At 37.4% G+C, this 19,363-nt stretch overlaps 1 protein-coding gene across 11 annotated transcripts in view; it reads right to left on the reverse strand.

Annotated features, from left to right (window-relative positions):
* Positions 1 to 19,363, reverse strand: part of SLC44A5 (solute carrier family 44 member 5) — a 369,855-nt gene that overhangs the window by 23,206 nt on the left and 327,286 nt on the right. For all 11 annotated transcript variants that reach the window (XM_053214248.1, XM_053214252.1, XM_053214253.1 and 8 more), the window contains 2 exons: positions 10,476 to 10,588; positions 1,453 to 1,584 (listed from right to left, as the gene is read on the reverse strand). In XM_053214248.1, coding sequence (XP_053070223.1) covers positions 1,453 to 1,584; positions 10,476 to 10,588 — 245 coding nt within the window. The remainder of the gene's footprint in view (positions 1 to 1,452; positions 1,585 to 10,475; positions 10,589 to 19,363) is intronic.

Below are 19,363 nucleotides of genomic sequence, written 5' to 3' on the forward strand. Positions count from 1 at the left end.
TGAAGAGACAGCTGTGGGAAGACCACAGAACCTGTAGCTAAGATCCATCTGATAATAAAATTAGAGGTTTCAAAACATAATGGATGAAATTCATCATCTTTAGACATGGTAGGTAATCACAGTAGATTTCTGACAACATATGGAATCATTCAAATTCAGGAAAACTGTTGAGGATACAAATCCTAAGATGCCTCTGATTTTTAGTTAGAAAGAAATGACTACAAATGAAATAATTCTTCTGCAACATATTTGGGGGAAAAAAGTGTTCTATGAAGGGAACTAATCTGCATAAGAGCCGCACATGGGAACCAAAGAACAAGGATGTGACATTTTGACCTAGCATTGCCCGAGAAAAAGAAAAGTCAAATGTGGCAGAAAAAAGGGCTAGGTCATCAAGCTTGGCATGAGCCTATAGAAAAAGTCTCTCAAGATTATACCAAGCCCCCTGCTAAAAAAAAAAAAAAAAAAAAAAAAAAAAAAAGCTTCTCATTATTAATTTTGTTGCTCACATGCCTTGATCCCAGGAAAGCAGTGTCCTAGATGGAATATGTCTGCATTCTGGTCAGGAAGAGTATCCTATTAGTGTAAACAACTAAAATGGAAGGCTGGTGACATGATATGGGCCTGTCCTTGAAAACCTGATGACTTCTGGGTGAAGTGACAAAAGCAAGTTTTCACATTATGGGGATGGGGCCCATACCTGGACCTATGATGCCCCCATCAAGATATTACTCCCCTCTGAGGCTCTCTCTGGGTTTCTTACCAGGCCTCTTGGAATATGCTTTGCCTGGTGCTCTAACTTAAATAATATGAAGAGTTTCTTTTAAAGCAACATGTAAATAGAGATTATTTTTAAATCTTGATTGATTAAAGAATATTAATCTCTGTGAAGTGGAAAGAATATGATAAAAACCATTCTAGGAATATAAAAGTGATCTCTGAAATCATCTTGCTTTAAAAATTTTTTTAATTTACCCTTAACTAATTCAATAATCTGAACACTTCAAAAATGTAAATTCATTTTGTTACTTATTATTACAATTCCTATAATAGTTTAAAAGTCTTGCTATGAAAAAAAATGTTTTTTTTCTGTTTTTAAAACAAATTTGAAAAATCCAACTTTTTTTCCTTTCAAAACACCTTTCTTGGATATCAAGTTAATGGCTATAAACATCCACATCCAAAACATTTTAAGTTGAAGGCAAATAGCATGAGATCATTGTAAGGTAATATTTCCTTAGATTATATAATAAATTTCCCTCAATGACTTTTCCATTTACTGTAGCTAGTAAAATCATAGACACATTTACTTTTATGACATTAGTGATAAGTATATTTAACAGGTTACACCAACCCAAGATTTCCTTTAGGCAAAAAAAAAAAAAAAAAAAGAAAAAAGATTTCCTTTCATTATTAAAACTTTAACAAAACCAGTTTTTAAAATCCACTCACTAAATGTGAACCATGTTTGTTTCAGTTGAAAGTACATGCTTATATCAGTCTGAATCCCGATGTCATATACAGTTAGATGAGAATTTGGCTGTCCCTGAAGATTGCAGTATTCCTGGTAACAGTGGCCTATTCCTTGAAAAGAAAAGAAAAACAGACTAATATAAAATGTTATTTTCTGAAATATAAGCTATACACATCACATATATCTACAAAGGCAAGATTCATATTTACAGAGTAAACATTTTATGTGAATCTAATATTCTAAATGTGCTGTTGTATTCAAATAAATGTTACCAGTATTTGCCTGGCTCACTGTGGCAACATCTGGCTTTCTATGTCCTTTTGACTAGAAACAACCTCAGTGTCCATCGACAGGGACTGGCTAAGTAAATTATGGTATATTTGTATAGTAGAATACTATCTTTTTATATAAGGAAGAGAAAGTGTACTGATATTCAATGATCACTGAGATATTTTGTTAAGTGAAAACAACAAGGCACAAAATGACATAAAAAGTGTGCTGTAATTCATATAAGAAGTAGAACTATCTTTATATATACTTTCTTGTGTACACATAAAGTATCTCTGGAAGATACACAGAAATACATTTTTTACTTCCAGAGAAGGAAACTTACTGACCAAGGAGTAAAACGAGAAGGCAAATTTCACTGTATAAACTTTATACCTTTTGAAATTTGAAGCACATAAATAATACAATCTATTTAAAAAGCAAATTTTTTAAAAAAGATTTAAGTTGAAAAAGGAGTGCTTTTGAATTAAAAATTTTAGGTGAAGTCATGTCTTGATAGAATTATCTAACGCATAGTCTTATCAAAGATTGTATCCAGGCAAAGCAAATATGGGCTGACTAGATTTCCCCAAGACACTGTATTTCAGACTGTATAATGACTTTTTACATAGTCTAGATAAATTGGGAATAAAAAAATAGAGTTAATGAGTTTATTTTTATGACCAATGAGTATGGATTAGGTCCACTGGAAATGTCCAGGCAATAATAGGAAAAACTGCTTTAAAAAAAATAAAGTTTATTTATTTATTTAGAGAGAGAGAGAGTACACGCAAGCAGGGGAGGGACAGAGAGTAAGGGAGAGAGAGAATGCCAAGTAGGCTTTGCACTGTCAGTGCAGAGCTCGATGTGGGTCTCAATCTCACAAACCATGAGATCATGACCCGAGGCGAAATCAAGAGTCAGTTGCTTCCCTGACTGAGCCACCCAGGCACCCATGAGGAAAACTTCCTTTTAAACCCCAACTGTAAACTAACAGGTTGTTTTCTAGATATCAGGTAAGAAAGAGGGTGAGGTCCATGGAGAGAGGCAAGACTAGACTAGAATGGACATTTGTTTCTCAAAGAGATATAAGACAAATCTCTTTCTGGTCCTGCTTTCCCAGTGTATTTTTAAAAATTCCTTTAAAAATGAGGGACGCCTGGGTGGCTCAGTTGGTTGAGTGTCCGACTTCAGCTCAGGTCATGATCTCACCGCTGGTGAGTTTGAGCCCCGTATCAGGCTCTGTGCTGACAGCTCAGAGCCTGGAGCCTGCTTCATATTCTGGGTCTCCCTCTCTCTCTCTGCCCTCTCCCGCTCATGCTGTCTCTCTCTGTCTCTCAAAAATAAATAAACATTAAAAAAATTCCTTTAAAAATGCTTTTGGAATATCTGATACATACAAAATTATGTAGTCAAATGAACACATATAGATGCATCACCTAGTTTAAGATTTTATAATCTTAATTTTGCTCTAATTAAGCAAAATAAACTTTCTCTTCTGAGATCTCATCCTCTCCCTGCCTCTCCCTGCCAAAGAACAATTATTCTGAATTTTGTGATTATTCTTTTGTTTTAAGAAAAAGATGTGTTGAAATCGCTCAAGGGTTGGGGCACCTGAATGGCTCAGTCGGTTAAGCATCCAGCTTTCAGTTTCAGCTCAGGTCATGATCTCACAGTTTCGTGAGTTCAAGCCCCACATCGGGTTCTGTGCTGGCAGTGCAGAGCCTTCTTGGGATTCTCTCTCTCCATCTCTCTCTGCCTCTCCCCTACTTTCACTGTTCTGTTTCTCTCAAAATAAATAAACTTAATAAAAAAATAAGAAGAGATCTCCCAAGGGAGATTCATAACTCATACAAGTTTTTTATGATTTATTTATCCTTATGGTTTATGAATCTTGAATCTATTTCATTAGATGCATATATGTTTAGAATTGGTATATCTTTTAAGCAAATTCAATCCTTTCTAGCTATAATAATGCTTTTTATTCTAAAATCTATTATGGCAACTGCAGGTCTCTTTTGGTTAATGATTTAAAATAAATTTATATTCCTTTCACCAATTTTTTCCACCCTCCGCCATCCCCACCTTCCACCTCTGGCAAATATCATCTGTTCTCTGTATGTACAAGCTTGTTTTTTTAATTTTATATTTTTAAGTTTTAATTAAAATGTAGTTGACCTACAACATAACATTAGTTTCAGGTGTAGGGATTCAATAATTCTGTACATTACAAAATGTTTACTATGGCAAATATAGTTACCATCTGTCATCGTATAGTTATTACAATTTTATTGACTGTATTCCCAGTGCTGTACTTTGCATCCCCATGGCTTATTTTATAACTTGAAGTTTGTACCTCTTAATTTCTTTCCCTGATTTCATCCATCTTCCCACTTCCCTCACCTCTGGCAACTACCAATTTGTTCTATTTATGGGTATGCTTCTGTGCTTGTTTGGTTTTTTAGATTCCATATATACATAAAATCATGTGGTATTGGTCTTTCTCAGACTTACTTAATAGTCTCCAGATTCATCTGTGTTGTTGCAATGGCAATATTTCATTCTTTTTTATCCATTTTTTAAAACAATTTCTTTATGCATTCATCCATTGATGGACACTTAGGTTGTTTCCTATCTTAGCTATTGTAAATAATGCAGCAATGAGCATGGAGATGCATATGTCTTTTTGAGTTAGTGCTTTCATCTTCTTCAGGTAAATACCCACATGTGGAATTGCTGAATCATATGGTAGTTCTATTTTTAATTTTTTTTAAAGAATCTCCATACTGTTTTCCATGGTGGCTGAACCAATTTACATTTCCTCCCAACTTGTGCAGAAGGGTTCCTTTAGCCCTACATCTTTCCAACACTTATTTCTTCTCTTTTTGCTAATATGTGTGAAGTATTATCTTATTGTGGTTTTGATGTGCATTTCCCTGATGATTAGCGATGTTGAGTACCTTCCCATGTAGCTGTTGGCCATCTGTATACCTTCTTTGGGAAAATGTCTAGTCAGCTCTTCCAGCCATTTTTAAACAATTTTGTTGTTGTTGTTGATTTTGTTTTGTTTGTTTTTGGTTTTTTGGCTACTGAGTTTTGTGAGTCCTTTATATTAGCCTCCTTATCAGATATCTGATTTGCAAATATTTTCTCCCATTCAATAGGTTGCTTTTCATTTTGTTGAGGGATTACTTTGCTGTGTAGAATCTTTTTAGATTATGTAGGTTCACTTATTTATTTTTGCTTTTATTGCTTTTGATTTTTACATCCTGTTAACAAAAATCATTGCTAAGACCTGTGTCAAGGAGCTTACTGCCTTTATTTTCTTCTGGAATTTTATGGTTTCAGGTCTTATATTCAAGTCTTTAGATTCATTTTGAGTAAATTTTTGTATATAGGTGTAAGAAAGTAGTCCAGTTTTTCCAACACAATTTGTTGAAGAGACTGTCCTTTCCCATCGTATATCTTGGCTCCTTTGTCATAAATTAACTGACCATATACGAGTGGGCTTATTTTGGGGCTCTCTATTCTGTTCCACTGATCTATGTGTCTGTTTTTATGCCAATACCATATTTAAAAATTACTATAGCTCTTTAATATAGCTTGAAACCAGGGTACATTATGCCTCCAGTTTTGTTCTCTTTTCTCAAGACTGCTTTGACTTTTTGGGTTTTGTGGGGATTTTTTTGTGGTTCCATACAAATTTTAGGATTATTTGTTCTACTTCTTTTAAAAGTGTAATTGGAATTTTGATAGGGATTGCAACAAATCTGTAGATTACTTTGGGTATTATGCAGATCTCAACAATATTTATTCTCCTAATCCATGAGCACAGAATATCTTTCCATTTATTTGTATCTTCTCTAATCTATTTATTAATGTCTTGTAGTTTTCAATACATAGGTCTTTAACCTCCTTGGTTAAATTTATTCCTAGGTATTTTATTTTTCTGATGCAATTTTAAATGCGATTGTAAATGGATAGATTTCCCAGACAGAAAATCAGTAAGGAAACATCAGCTTTAAACAACATGTTAGATCAGGTGGACTTAACAGATATAAACAGACTATTCCATCCAAAACAACACAATACACATTCTTCTCAAGTGCACATGGAACATTTTCAAGGATAGATCATATGTTAGACCACAAAACAAATCTTAATAAATTTAAAAGAACTGAAATTATATCGATCATCTTCTCTGGCCACAGTGGTATGAAACTAGAAATTAATTACATGAGGAAAACTGGAAAATTCACAAATATGTGGAGATTAAACAACATGCTACTGAACAACCAATAGGTCCAAGAAGAAATCAAAAGGTGAATAAAAAGTACTTGAGACAAATGAAAATGGAGAAATAACATACCAAAATTTGTGGGATACAGCAAAAGCAGTTCTAAGAGGGAAGTTCATAGGACACAGCTTATCTCAAGAAGCAAGAAAAGTCTCAAACAAACAACCTAACTTTAGAACTCAAGGAACTAGAAAAAGAATAAAGGAAGCCCAAAGTTAGAAGGGAAAAAAAAAGATTAGAGCAGAAATAAATGTGATAGAAACTAAAAAGATAGAAGATCAATGAAACTGAGAGCTGGATCTTTGAAAAGATAAGCAAAATGGACAAGTATTAGCTAGACTCACCAACAAAAAAAGAGAGGACTCAAATAAATAAAATCAGAAATGAAAGAGGAGAGGTTATCACTGATATCAAAGAAATACAAAGGATCATAGAAGACTACAGTAGATCCTTAAGCAACTTGAAGGTTAGGGGTGCCTACCCCTGATGCAGTCAAAAAGCCATGGCTCCCCCAAAACTCAACTACTAAAATCCCAGAGTTGACCAGAAGCCTTACTAATACCATTAGCAGTTAATACTAAATATTAACATTTAGTATTTAGTATGCTATATATACTATGTACTATATTCTTATAATAAAGTAAGCTAGGGAAAATAATATTATGAAGAAAATTGTAAGGAGGGGCACCTGGGTGGCTCAGTGAAGCATCTGACTCTTGATTTTGGCTCCAGTCATGATCTCACGGTCTGTGGTTTCAAGCCATGCATCAGGCTCTGCACTGACAGCCTACTTGGGATTTTCTCTCTCGTTCTCTCTCTGCCCCTCCCCTGCTTGTGTACACATACTTTGTCTCTCTCCCTCAAAACAAATAAGTTTAAAAAAAAATCATAAGGAAAAGAAAATATGTTTATAGTACTGTATATATATATGTGTGTTTGTGTGTGTGTGTGTGTGTGTGTGTGTGTACACACATATAAAACCTGAAGGCACCTGGGTGGCTCAGTTGGTTGAGCATCTAGCTATTGATTTTGGATCAGGTCATGATCTCACTGTTAGTGACTTCGAGCCCTGCCTCAGGCTCCATGCTGACATTGTGTAGCCTGCTTGGAATTCTCTCCCCCTAACCCTCTGCCCCTCCCCCACTCATTCTCTCTCTCTCTCTCTCTCTCTCTCTCTCTCTCTCTCTCTCTCCCCCTCGCCCTCTCTCCCTCCCTCTCTCTCTCTCAAAACTAAAGATTTTTTAAAAATTTTCATGTAAGCGTACCCATGCAGTACAAACCCATGGTGCTCAAGTGTCAACTATATTAAGAACAATTATATGCCAACAAATTCAACAACTTAGAAGAAATGCATAAATTCCTGGAAATATACAACCCACCTAGATCGATACATGATGAAACAGAATATCTGAACAGACCAAACTAGTAAGAAAAATGAATCGGTATCAAAAATCTCCCAACAAACAAAAGGCCGGGACCAGATGGTTTCATGGGTAGATTCTACCAAAATTCAAAGAAGAATTAATACCATCTTTCTCAAGCTCCTTCAAAAAATGGAAGTGTAGGAAACATTTCTAAACTCATTTTACAAGGCCAGTATTATTCTGATGCCAAAATCAGACAAGGACACCACAAAAAAATTATAGGCCAATATCCCTGATGAACTTAGGTGCACAAATCCTCAACAAAATATTAGCAAACTGAATTAAACAATACTTTAAAAATATCATATACCATGATCAAGTGGGATTTATTCCAGGGATGCAAAGATAGTTCAGCACCCACAAATCAATAAATTGATGTGCCACATTAATGAAATTAATGAAAGAAAAGATAAAAATTGTTTGGATCATCTTAATAGATGCAGAAAAAGCACATGACAAAATTCAACATCCATTCCTGTGTAAACCAAGATTGTTTATTGAGCAATTATTATGTGCTAAGCAGCTAAACACTATATGTACATTATTTTAAAAAAATACTCAGAGTCTGGGGTGCCTGGATGGCTCAGTGGGTTAAGTGTCTGACTTCGGCTCAGGTCATAATCTCATGGCTCATGAGTTCCAGCCCCATGTCAGGCTCTGTGCTGACAGCCTGGAGACCGCTTCAGATTTGGTCTCTCTCTCTCTCTCTCTCTTCCTGCCCCTCCCCTGCCATGCTCTGTCTCTCTCTTTCAAAAATAAACACTAAAAAAATCTTAAAAAAATTCTCAGAGAGCAAAGGAACAAACCATAAGAGACTATTAAAGATAGAGAACAAACTGAGGTTTGATGGAGGGAGGTGGGTGGGGGATGGGCTAGAAGGGTGATGGATATTAAGGAGGGCATTTGTTATGATGAGCACTGGGTGTTGTATGTAATCGATGAATCACTGAATTCTACTCCTGAAACCAATATTGCACTGTATGTTAGTTAATTCATTAGAATTAAGTAAAAATTTGAAGAAAGAAATACTCAGAGTCCTATTGTGTAGTTGAAGACACGACAAATTAGAGAGACTATGTACTTGTAGAGGGTCACACAGCTAATATGCAATGAACCTGGGATTGTGCCTTTTCAATCTCCAAATTCATGCTTATAACCCCAGTTATATAGTCTCTCGTATGTAACTCTTAACTTGTTCTGGTCAGTAAGAATTGTTCCACTGATGTTCAAGGGCACTTGCCCACAAATAGCCTGGCTTTTTCTCTGCTTAGTATGACACATCCACATTGTTGTTTGCCTTAGTAAATAGGCTATTAGTAGCAAATGGTTGGTTTCCCACGATGTGGAGAAAGTCAGTTGTCCAAGATAGTAGCAGAGGTCAGTTATATGTAATATTATACTTCTCAGTCTTGCTAGACATTTCCCCACTCAATGAATGGTTTCAAGCTGATTTGCCACACCATTAATTGCTGAGTTAGCACTACACCTACGGAGTCAACGGGGAGCTGAAATTGGTTATTTCACCTGCACTTGTGATATATTGACAATCTTTCTCCCTCTTGCCACTGTGAAACTGTCACTACTGCCAAACTCGGATTTTTCTTGCTCCCTAAAACAAGTCAGTGAAATCAATACCAGACTTTATTGTCCTTCCCTTCTTGATGACAATAAAAGTGATTGAATCACATGCCCAGACTCTAGTGGTAGAGGGCAGAGTTTATTTTGAGCGCTAAGTGAAACACACAAAAGACTTTTAAACAAAAAGCTTTCTTGGGAGTTTTTGGATTAAGGGTATCACTTCTTACATTCCTCCACCTGTTTGACCCACCTCTTCACATGCAGCTGCACAGTAGGAGCAGATAAAGAATACCTACAGAGACGTAACAACTGTCTAGAAACCTATTGAGGATAACGAGGAGGACAGTAACAATAAACCAACACATATTGAGTGTTTCCTGTTTTCCAGGTATTGGTCTAAGAGCATTATATTCATTGTCTCATTTAATCTTCACAATCTTGTAAGGTGGAGATACTATTATTGTGCTAAGGTTACGAATAAGGAACATTATTGGGTCTTACAATCATTAGGAAACTTTTCCAAAGTTCTTTAGTTATAGGTTATGGAATTGGGATTAGAACTCAGGCTAACCACAGAACTGGGAGATTCAACTGCATTCTTATATGGATATGTGTGAAGTTCTTCTTCGAGTGACAAAAATAAGAATTTTGCTATTTTTTTTGTGTCTACTACCATAAAACTACATTGTCAATCCAAATGGTATTGTAGGGGAAATCACTTGAATAGAAACATCTCAAATATTCATATATTGACCCAAATATGTATTAGCAGACTAATACGAAACTGCCATAAGTGTTATATTGTTCCTTGGGAGAGACTTTAGTGCCTTTTTTGGTGTTCACACTGTACCTGTACTGCTTTTGAGGTGACTGAATTTTTCATTAGATTTCAACCTTTATATACAGTAACCCTCCACCCAAAGAGTGTAATTCAGAATACTTGACTCTAGAGGGTGATGCCTCATTATGGAGTACTGGCCAATTATTAGAATGTGTGACAGTACCTGTGTTAAAAGTATTGTGTTCGAAGAGAAAAATAGATCACACTTCTGTAACTATGCAGACCTAGCCTATGACCAGACAGAAAATTTATAGGAATAAAATAAGTTGTCTGAAATATTTTTTATCAGCCTGAAAGGTATTCTTTTTATCTCCTTCTTAATAACTATGAGGCATGAAACCAAAGGTCAGTAAGGAAAAAGAGTAGAACATTTTGACAGCACTTTTTTTCAAGATAAAGAAGATAAAAGTTATAGAAATAATATATGCAAAATATAATTTTTCTCAGTTTAACACTTTAGGGATAGGGGAGTAAAGAATAATTAAATTCACTGCAAGTAAAATTCTTTCTGGTAACTGATACTGGCCATAAATTGATAATGAAAAGAAAAGGACTACTTTGACATTTGGTGATTTTAAAAGGAGTGATACTTACCATAACCTATAATTCCAATCACACCCACCATGAAGACCCAGAAGAGTAATCCAGCTATGTATCTCAGGAGTATCACAAACATCCAACTAAGGAACATGGCGATAATCAGGCCACTAGAGGAGAGAGAAGACAATACATAAAGGAGGCCAAGTGTACTAAACATAACATAATGTTAACAGCAAGACAACACTTTTTTTTTCTATTCAAAATCATTCTCTTTATTTTGCCTAGCTATAAAAACATTTATAATATTAAAATGCATAAACAATAGTTCCTATTAAGACTTTTATATGAAACAGTAGGACCATCAGGAACTTCATACCTGAGTCAATCTTTGTGTACCTGGATAAGCTGAAGTCTGGCAGTAACCATTATTCAAGGAAAAAAACAATTCCTCCAATCCACAGTTTTGGTCTATCTGCCACAGCTGCCCATGCCATATTTTTCCCTTCCACACATCTCACTAAGTCATAAAACATATCCGTGATAATTTGTGCTGTTCTGTCTACCTCTTGACTGATGGGAGGAAACCTTATGTAACAGAACTATCTAGAAGCAAGAGAGCAGTCTTAGGGCAGAAAAGAAAAATAATTGCCCTCACATAGTTCCTGAACCCATGATTTTGTAGTCATTATTATGGTGTAATTATCTAATAGTTTGTGATGTCTATCAACAGAGATATATTTCAGGTCCCCAGTGATCTATGGATCATTATATGGAGCCATGATAAGGCCTCTGTCTCTCCTGGGCCATGTGACTTTATCAAGCCATCAGCAGCATGACTACTTTTTTGTCTGTTTTAATTTCTTCCTGGAGTTTGAGCTAGTAGAGATGCTTCTCCCCCATCCCACCCATATATCCAGGTTGTAGTCATATTGAGTTCCTCTTGTTACTTTCATTAAACAGAACTCATAAGAGTAGAAATTTGGATGATGCTTCCATTAAGAAGATAACTCTGATGCTCTTTTTAAGTTTCCAAACATAGAAACACAGCTTGGTACATTTATTGAGTTCATTGTCTCTAGGTATTATCTTTTTTTGTTTAAGAATTTTTTTAAATATGATATTGATTGTTAAATTGGTTTCCATACAACACCCAGTGCTCATCCCAACAGGTGCCCTCCTCACTCCTCACTGCCCATCACCCACTTTCCCCTCCCTCCCACCATCCATCAACCCTCAGTTTATTCTCAGTTTTTAAGAGTCTCTTATGCTTTGGCTCTCTCCCTCTCTAACTTTTTTTTTTTCCTTCTCCTCCCCCATGGTCTTCTGTTAAGTTTCTCAGGATCCACATAAGAGTGAAAACATCTGGTATCTGTTTTCTCTGTATGACTTATTACACTTAGCATAACACTCTCCAGTTCCATCCATGTTGCTACAAAAGGCCATATTTCATTCTTTCTCATTGCCACATAGTATTCCATTGTGTATATAAACCACAATTTCTTTATCCATTCATCAGTTGATGGGCATTTAGGCTTTTCCATAGTGTGGCTATTGTTGAAAGTGCTGCTATAAACATTGGGATACAAGTGCCCCTATGCATCAGCACTCCTGTATCCCTTGGGTAAATTCCTAGCAGTGCTATTGCTGGGTCATAGGGTAGATCTATTTTGAATTTTTTGAGGAACCTCCACACTGTTTTCCAGAGTGGCTGCACCAGTTTGCATTCCCACCAACAGTGCAAGAGGGTTCCTGTTTCTCCACATCCTCTCCAGCATCTATAGTCCCCTGATTAGTTCATTTTAGCCACTCTAACTGGCATGAGGTGTTATCTCAGTGTGGTTTTGATTTGTATTTCCCTGATGAGGAGTGACATTGAGCATCTTTTCATGTGCCTGTTGGCCATCTGGATGTCTTCTTTAGAGAAGTGTCTATTCATGTTTTCTGCCCATTTCTTCACTGGATTATTTGTTTTTCAGGTGTGGAGATTGGTGACTTCTTTATAGATTTTGGATACTAGCCCTTTGTCTGATATGTCATTTGCAAATAACTTCCCATTCCGTTGGTTGCCTTTTAGTTTTGTTGTTTCCTTTGCAGCGCAGAAGCTTTTTATCTTCATGAGGTCTCAATAGTTCATTTTTGCTTTTAATTCCCTTGCTTTTGGAGATGTGTCAAGTAGGAAACTGCTGCGGCTTAGGTCAGAGAGGATTTTTCCTGCTTTCTCCTCTAGGGTTTTGATGGTTTCCTGTCTCACATTCAGGTCCTTTATCCATTTTGAGTTTATTTTTGTGAATGGTGTAAGAAAGTGGTCTAGTTTCATTCTTCTGTATTTTGCTGCCCAGTTTTCCCAGCACCATTTGTTAAAGAGACTGTCTTTTTTTCCATTGGATATTATTTCCTGCTTTGTCAAAGATTAATTGGCCATAATTTTGTGGGTCCAGTTCTGGAGTCTCTTTTCTATTCCATTGGTCTATGTGTCTGTTTTTGTGCCAATACCATGCTGTCTTGATGATTACAGCTTTGTAGTAGAGGTTAAAGTCTGGGATTGTGATGCCTCCTGCTTTGGTCCTCTTCTTCAAAATTACTTTGGCTATTCGGGGTCTTTTGTGGTTCCACACAAATTTTAGGATTGCTTGCTCTAGCTTCGAGAAGAATGCTGGTGCAATTTTGATTGGGATTGCATTGAATGTGTAGATGGCTTTGGGTAGTATTGACATTTTAACAATATTTATTCTTCCAATCCATGAGCACAGAATGCTTTTCCATTTCTTTGTCTCTTCTTCAATTTCCTTCATAAGCTTTCTATAGTTTTCAGCATACAGGTCTTTTACATCTTTGGTTTGGTTTATTCCTAGGTATTTTATGATTCTTGGTGCATTTGTGAATGGGATCCATTTCTTTGTCTTTTTGTTGCTTCATTATTAACGTATAAGAATGCAACTGATTTCTGTAGATTAATTTTGTGTCCTGCAACTTTGCTGAATTCATGTATCAGTTCTAGCAGACTTTTGGTGGAGTCTATTGGGTTTTCATGTATAGTATCATGTAACCTGCAAAAAGTGAAAGCTTGACTTCATCTTTGCCAATGTTGATGCCTCTGATTTCCTTTCGTTGTCTGATTGCTGATGCTAGCACTTCCAACACTATGTTAAACAACTGCAGTGAGAGTGGACATCCCTGTCGTGGTCCTGATCTCAGGGGAAAAGCTCTATTTTTTCCCCATTGAGGATGATATTAGCTGTGGGCTTTTCATAAATGGCTTTTATGATGTTTAAGTATGTTCCTTCCATCCAGACTTTCTCGAGGGTTTTTATTAAGAAAGGATGCTGAATTTTGTCAAATGCTTTTTCTGCACCGATTGACAGGATCATATGGTTCTTATCTTTTCCTTCATTAATGTGATGTATCATATTGATTGATTTGTGAATATTAAACCAGCCCTGCAGCCCAGGAATGAATCCCACTTGATCATGGTGAATAATTCATTTTATATGCTATTGAATTCGATTTACTAATATCTTGTTGAGAATTTTTGCATCCATATTCATCAGGGATATTGGCTTGTAGTTCTCTTTTTTTGCTGGGTCTCTGTCTGGTTTGGGAATCAAAGTAATGCTGGCTTCATAGAATGAGTCTGGAAGTTTTCCTTCCCTTTCTATTTTGTGGAACAGCTTGAGAAGGATAAGTATTATCTCTGCTTTAAATGTTTGGTAGAATTCCCCAGGGAAGCCATCTGGTCTTGGACTCTTATTTGTTGGGAGGTTTTTTTTTGAATGTTTTTATTTATTTTTGAGACACAGAGCATGAGACAGAGCATGAGTAGGGGAGGGGAAGAGAGAGAGAGGGAGACACAGAATCCGAAACAGGCTCCAGGCTCCGAGCTGTCAGCACAGAGCCTGATGCGGGGCTCGAACTCATGGACTGTGAGATCATGACCTGAGCTGAAGTCGGACGCTTAACCGACTGAGCCACCCAGGCGCCCCTGTTGGGAGGTTTTTGATAACTGATTCAGTTTCTTCGCTGTTATGGGTCTGTTCAAATTTTCTATTTCTTCCTGTTTGAGATTTGGAAGTGTGTGGGTGCTTAGGAATTTGTCCATTTCTTCCAGGTTGTCCAGTTTGTTGGCATATAATTTTTCATAGTATTCCCTGATAATTGTTTGTATTTCTGAGGGATTGGTTGTAATAATTCCATTTTCATTCCTGATTTTATCTATTTCGGTCCTCTCCCTTTTCTTTTTAAGAAGCCTGGCTAGAGATTTATCAATTTTGTTTATTTTTTCAAAAAAAAAACTCTTGGTTTCATTGATCTGCTCTACTGTTTTTGTTTGTTTGTTTGTTTGTTTTTTAGATTCTATATTGTTTTCTGCTGTGATCTTTATTATTTCTCTTCTGCTGGGTTGAGGGTGTCTTTGCTGTTCTGCTTCTATTTCCTTTAGGTATGCTATTAGGTTTCATATTTGGGATTTTTCTTGTTTCTTGAGATAGGCCTGGATTGCAATGTATTTTCCTCTCAGGACTGCCTTTGCTGCATCCCAAAGCATTTGGATTGTTCCATTTTCATTTTCATTTGTTTGCATTTTTTTTTTAATTTTTCTATAATTGCCTGGTTGACCCATTCATTCTTTAGTAGGGTGTTCTTTAACTTCCATGCTTTTGGAGGTTTTCCAGACTTTTTCCTGTGGTTGATTTCAAGTTTCAAGAAAGTATATTCTGTTGCTTTGGGATGCAGAGTTCAAAATGTATCTGTCAAGTCCATCTGATCCAGTGTATCATTCAGGGCCCTTATTTCTTTATTGATCCTGTGTCTAGATGATCTACCCATTTTAAGTGGAGTATTAAAGTCCCTGCAATTATCACATTCTTATCAATAAGGTTGCTTATGTTTGTGATTAATTGTTTTATATATTTGGGGGCTCCCATATTTGGCGCATAGATGTTTATAATTGTTAGCTCTTCCTGATGGGTAGACCCTGTAATTATTATATCATGCCCTTCTTCATCTCTTGTTACAACCTTTCATGTAAAGTCTAGTTTGTCTGATATAAGTATGGCTACTCCAGGTTTCTTTTGACTTCCAGTAGCATGATAGATAGTTCTCCATCCCCTCACTTTCAATCTCAAGGTGTCCTCAGGTCCAAAATGAGTCTCTTGTAGACAACAAATAGATGGGTCTTGTTTTTTTTTTTATCCATTCTGATACCCTATGTCTTTTGGTTGGAGCATTTAGTCCATTTACATTCGGTGTTATTATGGAAAGATATGGGTTTAGAGTCATTGTGATGTCTCTAGGTTTCATGCTTGTAGTGATGTCTCTGCTACTTTGTGGTCCTTGCAACATTTGACTCACAGAGTTCCCCTTAGGATCTCTTGTAGGGCTAGTTTAGTGGTGATGAATTCCTTCAGTTTTTGTTTGTCTGGGAAAACCTTTATCTCGCTTTCTATTCTGAATGACAGACTTGCTGGATAAAGGACTCTTGGCTGCATATTTTTTTTGTTCATCACATTGAAGATTTCCTGCCATTCCTTTCTGGCCTGCCAAGTTTCAGTATATAGGTCTGCCACTACTCTTATGGGTCCACCTTTGTAATTTAGAGCCTGTTTATCTCTAGCTGCTTCACAATTTTCCCTTTATCCTTGTAATCTGCCAGTTTCACTATGATACGTTGTGCAGAGGATGGATTCAAGTTACATCTGAAGGGAGTTCTCTGTGCCTCTTGCATTTCAATGCGTTTTTCCTTCCCCAGATAACGGAAGTTCTCAGCTATGATTTGTTCAAGTACACCTTCAGCCCCTTTCTCTCTTTCTTCTTCTTCTGGAATTCCTATGTTATGGATATTGTTCTGTTTGATTGCATCACTTAGTTCTCTAATTCTCCCCTCATACACCTGGATTTTTTAAATCTTTTTTCAGCTTCCTCTTTTTCCATAATTTTATCTTCTAATTCACCTATTCTCTCCTCTGCCTCTTCCATCTGTGCTATGGCTGCCTCCATTTTATTTTGCACCTCACTTATATCATTTTTTAATTCTTCATGACTATTTTTTAGTCCCTTGATCTCTGTAGCAATAGATTCTCTGCTGTCCTCTATGCTTTTTTCAAGCCCAGTGATTAGTTTTATGACTATTATTCTAAATTCTTGTTCCATCATATTGCTTAAATCTGTTTTGATCAATTCGTTAGCTGTCGCTACTTTCTGGAGTTTCTTTTAAGGAGAATTCTTTAGTTTCGTCATTTTGGGTAGTGCCTGGGGTGGCTCCAAACTGCAGGGCACTTCCCCTGTGCTCTCCGGAGAAACTTGTGTTGGTGGGTGGGGCCACAGTCAGACCCGATGTCTGCCCCCAGCCCACTGCTGGGGCCACAGTCAGACTGGTGTGTACCTTATCTTCCCCTCTCCCAGGGGCAGGACTCACTGTGGAGTGGTGTGGCCCCTGTCCGGGCTAATTGCATACTGCCAGGCTTATGGTGCTGCTTCGATGGGATCTGATGTATTAGCTAGGGTGGATCTGCAAGGTGCACAGGGGCAGGAGGGGCAGGCTTAGCTCGCTTTGCCATTGATGGTCCCCTCTGGGAGGGATCCTGCAGCACTGGGAGGGAAGCAGACCCGTGGGAGGCATGGATCCACAGAAGCACAGCATTGGGCATTTGCGTGGTACAAGCAAGTTCGGTGATGGGAACTGGTTCCCTTTGGAATTTTGGCTGGGGTGTGGGAGAGGCAGATGGTGCTTGCCAGCACCTTTGTTCCCCCGCTGAGCTGAGCTCTGTCTTCCAGGGCTCAACAACTCTCCCTCCCAGTGTCCTCTCACCCTCCCTGCTCTCTGAGAGCAGAGCTGTTGGCTTTTAACATTCCAGATGTTAAGTCCCACTGGCTGTCAGAACTCACACAGTCCAACCCCTCCCCTTTTGCAAGCCAGACTTGGGAGCTCTGCCTTGCAGGGAGAGTTGCTCCTCCACTGTCCCGGCTCCCTCCCGCCAGTCCGTGTGGTGCACACCGCCTCTCCATCCTTCCTACCCTCTTCCGTGGGCCTCTTGTCTATGCTTGGGTCCAGAGAGTCCATTCTTCTAGTCTTCTGGCGGTTTTCTGGGTTATTTAGGCAGATGTGGGTGGAATCTAAGTGATCAGCAGGATGAGGTGAGGCCAGCATCCTCATATGCCACCATCTTCCAAGTATTATCTTTTAAAAAATCTTAATTGTTGTCACTGGATAGATGACAGCATTGTATCAAAGTAACTTCTCAGGTCATATTCTTGCATATTCTTTCTATATACAAGCCATGCCCTTTTAAAATCACAGATACTTGGGGCACCTTGGTGGCTCAGTCGGTTAAGTGTCCAACTTTGGCTCAGGTCATGATCTCACGGTCCATGAATTCAAGCCCCACATTGGGCTCTGTGCCTTGAGCCTGCTTCAGATTCTGTGTCTCTGTCTCTCTGACCCTCCCCTACTCGTGCTCTGTCTCTCAAAAATAAATATCAAAAAAAATTTTATATAATAGATACTTTAATGCTTAAATATTCAATATGTTTGAAGGATTATTCTATGACCTAGTCCAAGGCAAATATTCAAAAAGGTCAGGGAGAAAAATGAAATATAACTATCTATTCTGTTTTTAATTCCTTCATAAAATTCTAACTGCATAAACTAAGGGCCAGCACATTAGTCTTTGGCTTTATATTTATGAGATAGATGGAGAGCAAAAGAGTTGGAAATAAAGGGAGTATTTAGGTTCTAGTGGTGTGAGTGGTGTCTACATAGGGTTTCACTGTGTTTTGGGAATGAGGTGAACAGGAAGGTCTGCCATAATGCATACTTTTTTTCAGATAGTAATTGAAAAGCCCAAAATAAAGAAGAAATGTGTAACTTATCTAGTAATATTTGAGTCTGACAATAGAGGAACCAGTTTAACTCCTGTCAAGTATAGACTATACTCTCTGCTATGGAGAGATATTCTGAAATACTGACAAACACTGATGCCAATTATTGTGTTTAAGACAAAGCATTGAAGTGAGTAAACTCTCAAAAAACTATCTAGTTTTACAGCTCTACAAACTAGTCACTAGTATTTTACACACATTACAATTTTGACTTCAGTAAGCACCATATTGTTAAATCTCTCTCTCTTATTTTCCTAGTGGTTATATAACTGTTCCTTGAACCCACATTTTTTATGCATCTTCTATGTTCCAAGAACTGCCTGAGGAGTTAGAAAAATGGAGGTGAGTTAGAGTTACCACTGTAAAGAGTTCAGAGTTTATCAGAGAAAAAGAACCAGGTAAATAACATACAAAATTCTAGGTGCTATATAGATGATAGCTGTGTGTGTGTGTGTGTGTGTGTGTGTGTGTAGGTACGCACATGTGTGCAACACACACACAGTGGATAGGAGGAACACAGAAGGAAAAGAAATTAACTATATCTGAAGAAGTCAAGAAAGACTTCATAAATTACACAAAACCTCATTTTAAAGGAGATGGAGTTGCCCAGGACACAAAAGTTGAGAAATGCACATGCTATTTGACGTGTTGAGAATATAGGGTTAACCAAGCAACATGGGTGGAGATGAATCTGGAAAACTAGTTGGACCAGGTTGTAAAGGGCCTTATAATTATCTAAAGAAGTTTTCTGGTTTTTTTTCTTTAATTTTGTTAATGTTTATTTATTTTTGAGAGAGAGACAGAGGGCGAGCAGAGGACGGCAGAGAGAGAGGGAAACACAGAATCTGAAGCAGGCTCCAGGTTATGAGCTGTCAACACAGAGGCCAATGTGGGGCTTGAAACTACAAACCATGAGATCATGACCTGAGCTCAAGTCAGACGCTTAACCGACTGAACCAACCAGGCACCCTTCTCTTTGTTTTTTGATCACTAGGGAACTATATATGCTTTTAAGTCATAAGAGCCAGATAGTAACAACAGCCTTAGATATACCAAACACATGTACCTGC

This window comes from Acinonyx jubatus, chromosome C1, assembly GCF_027475565.1.
Source record: "Acinonyx jubatus isolate Ajub_Pintada_27869175 chromosome C1, VMU_Ajub_asm_v1.0, whole genome shotgun sequence".
NCBI lineage: Eukaryota > Metazoa > Chordata > Mammalia > Carnivora > Felidae > Acinonyx > Acinonyx jubatus.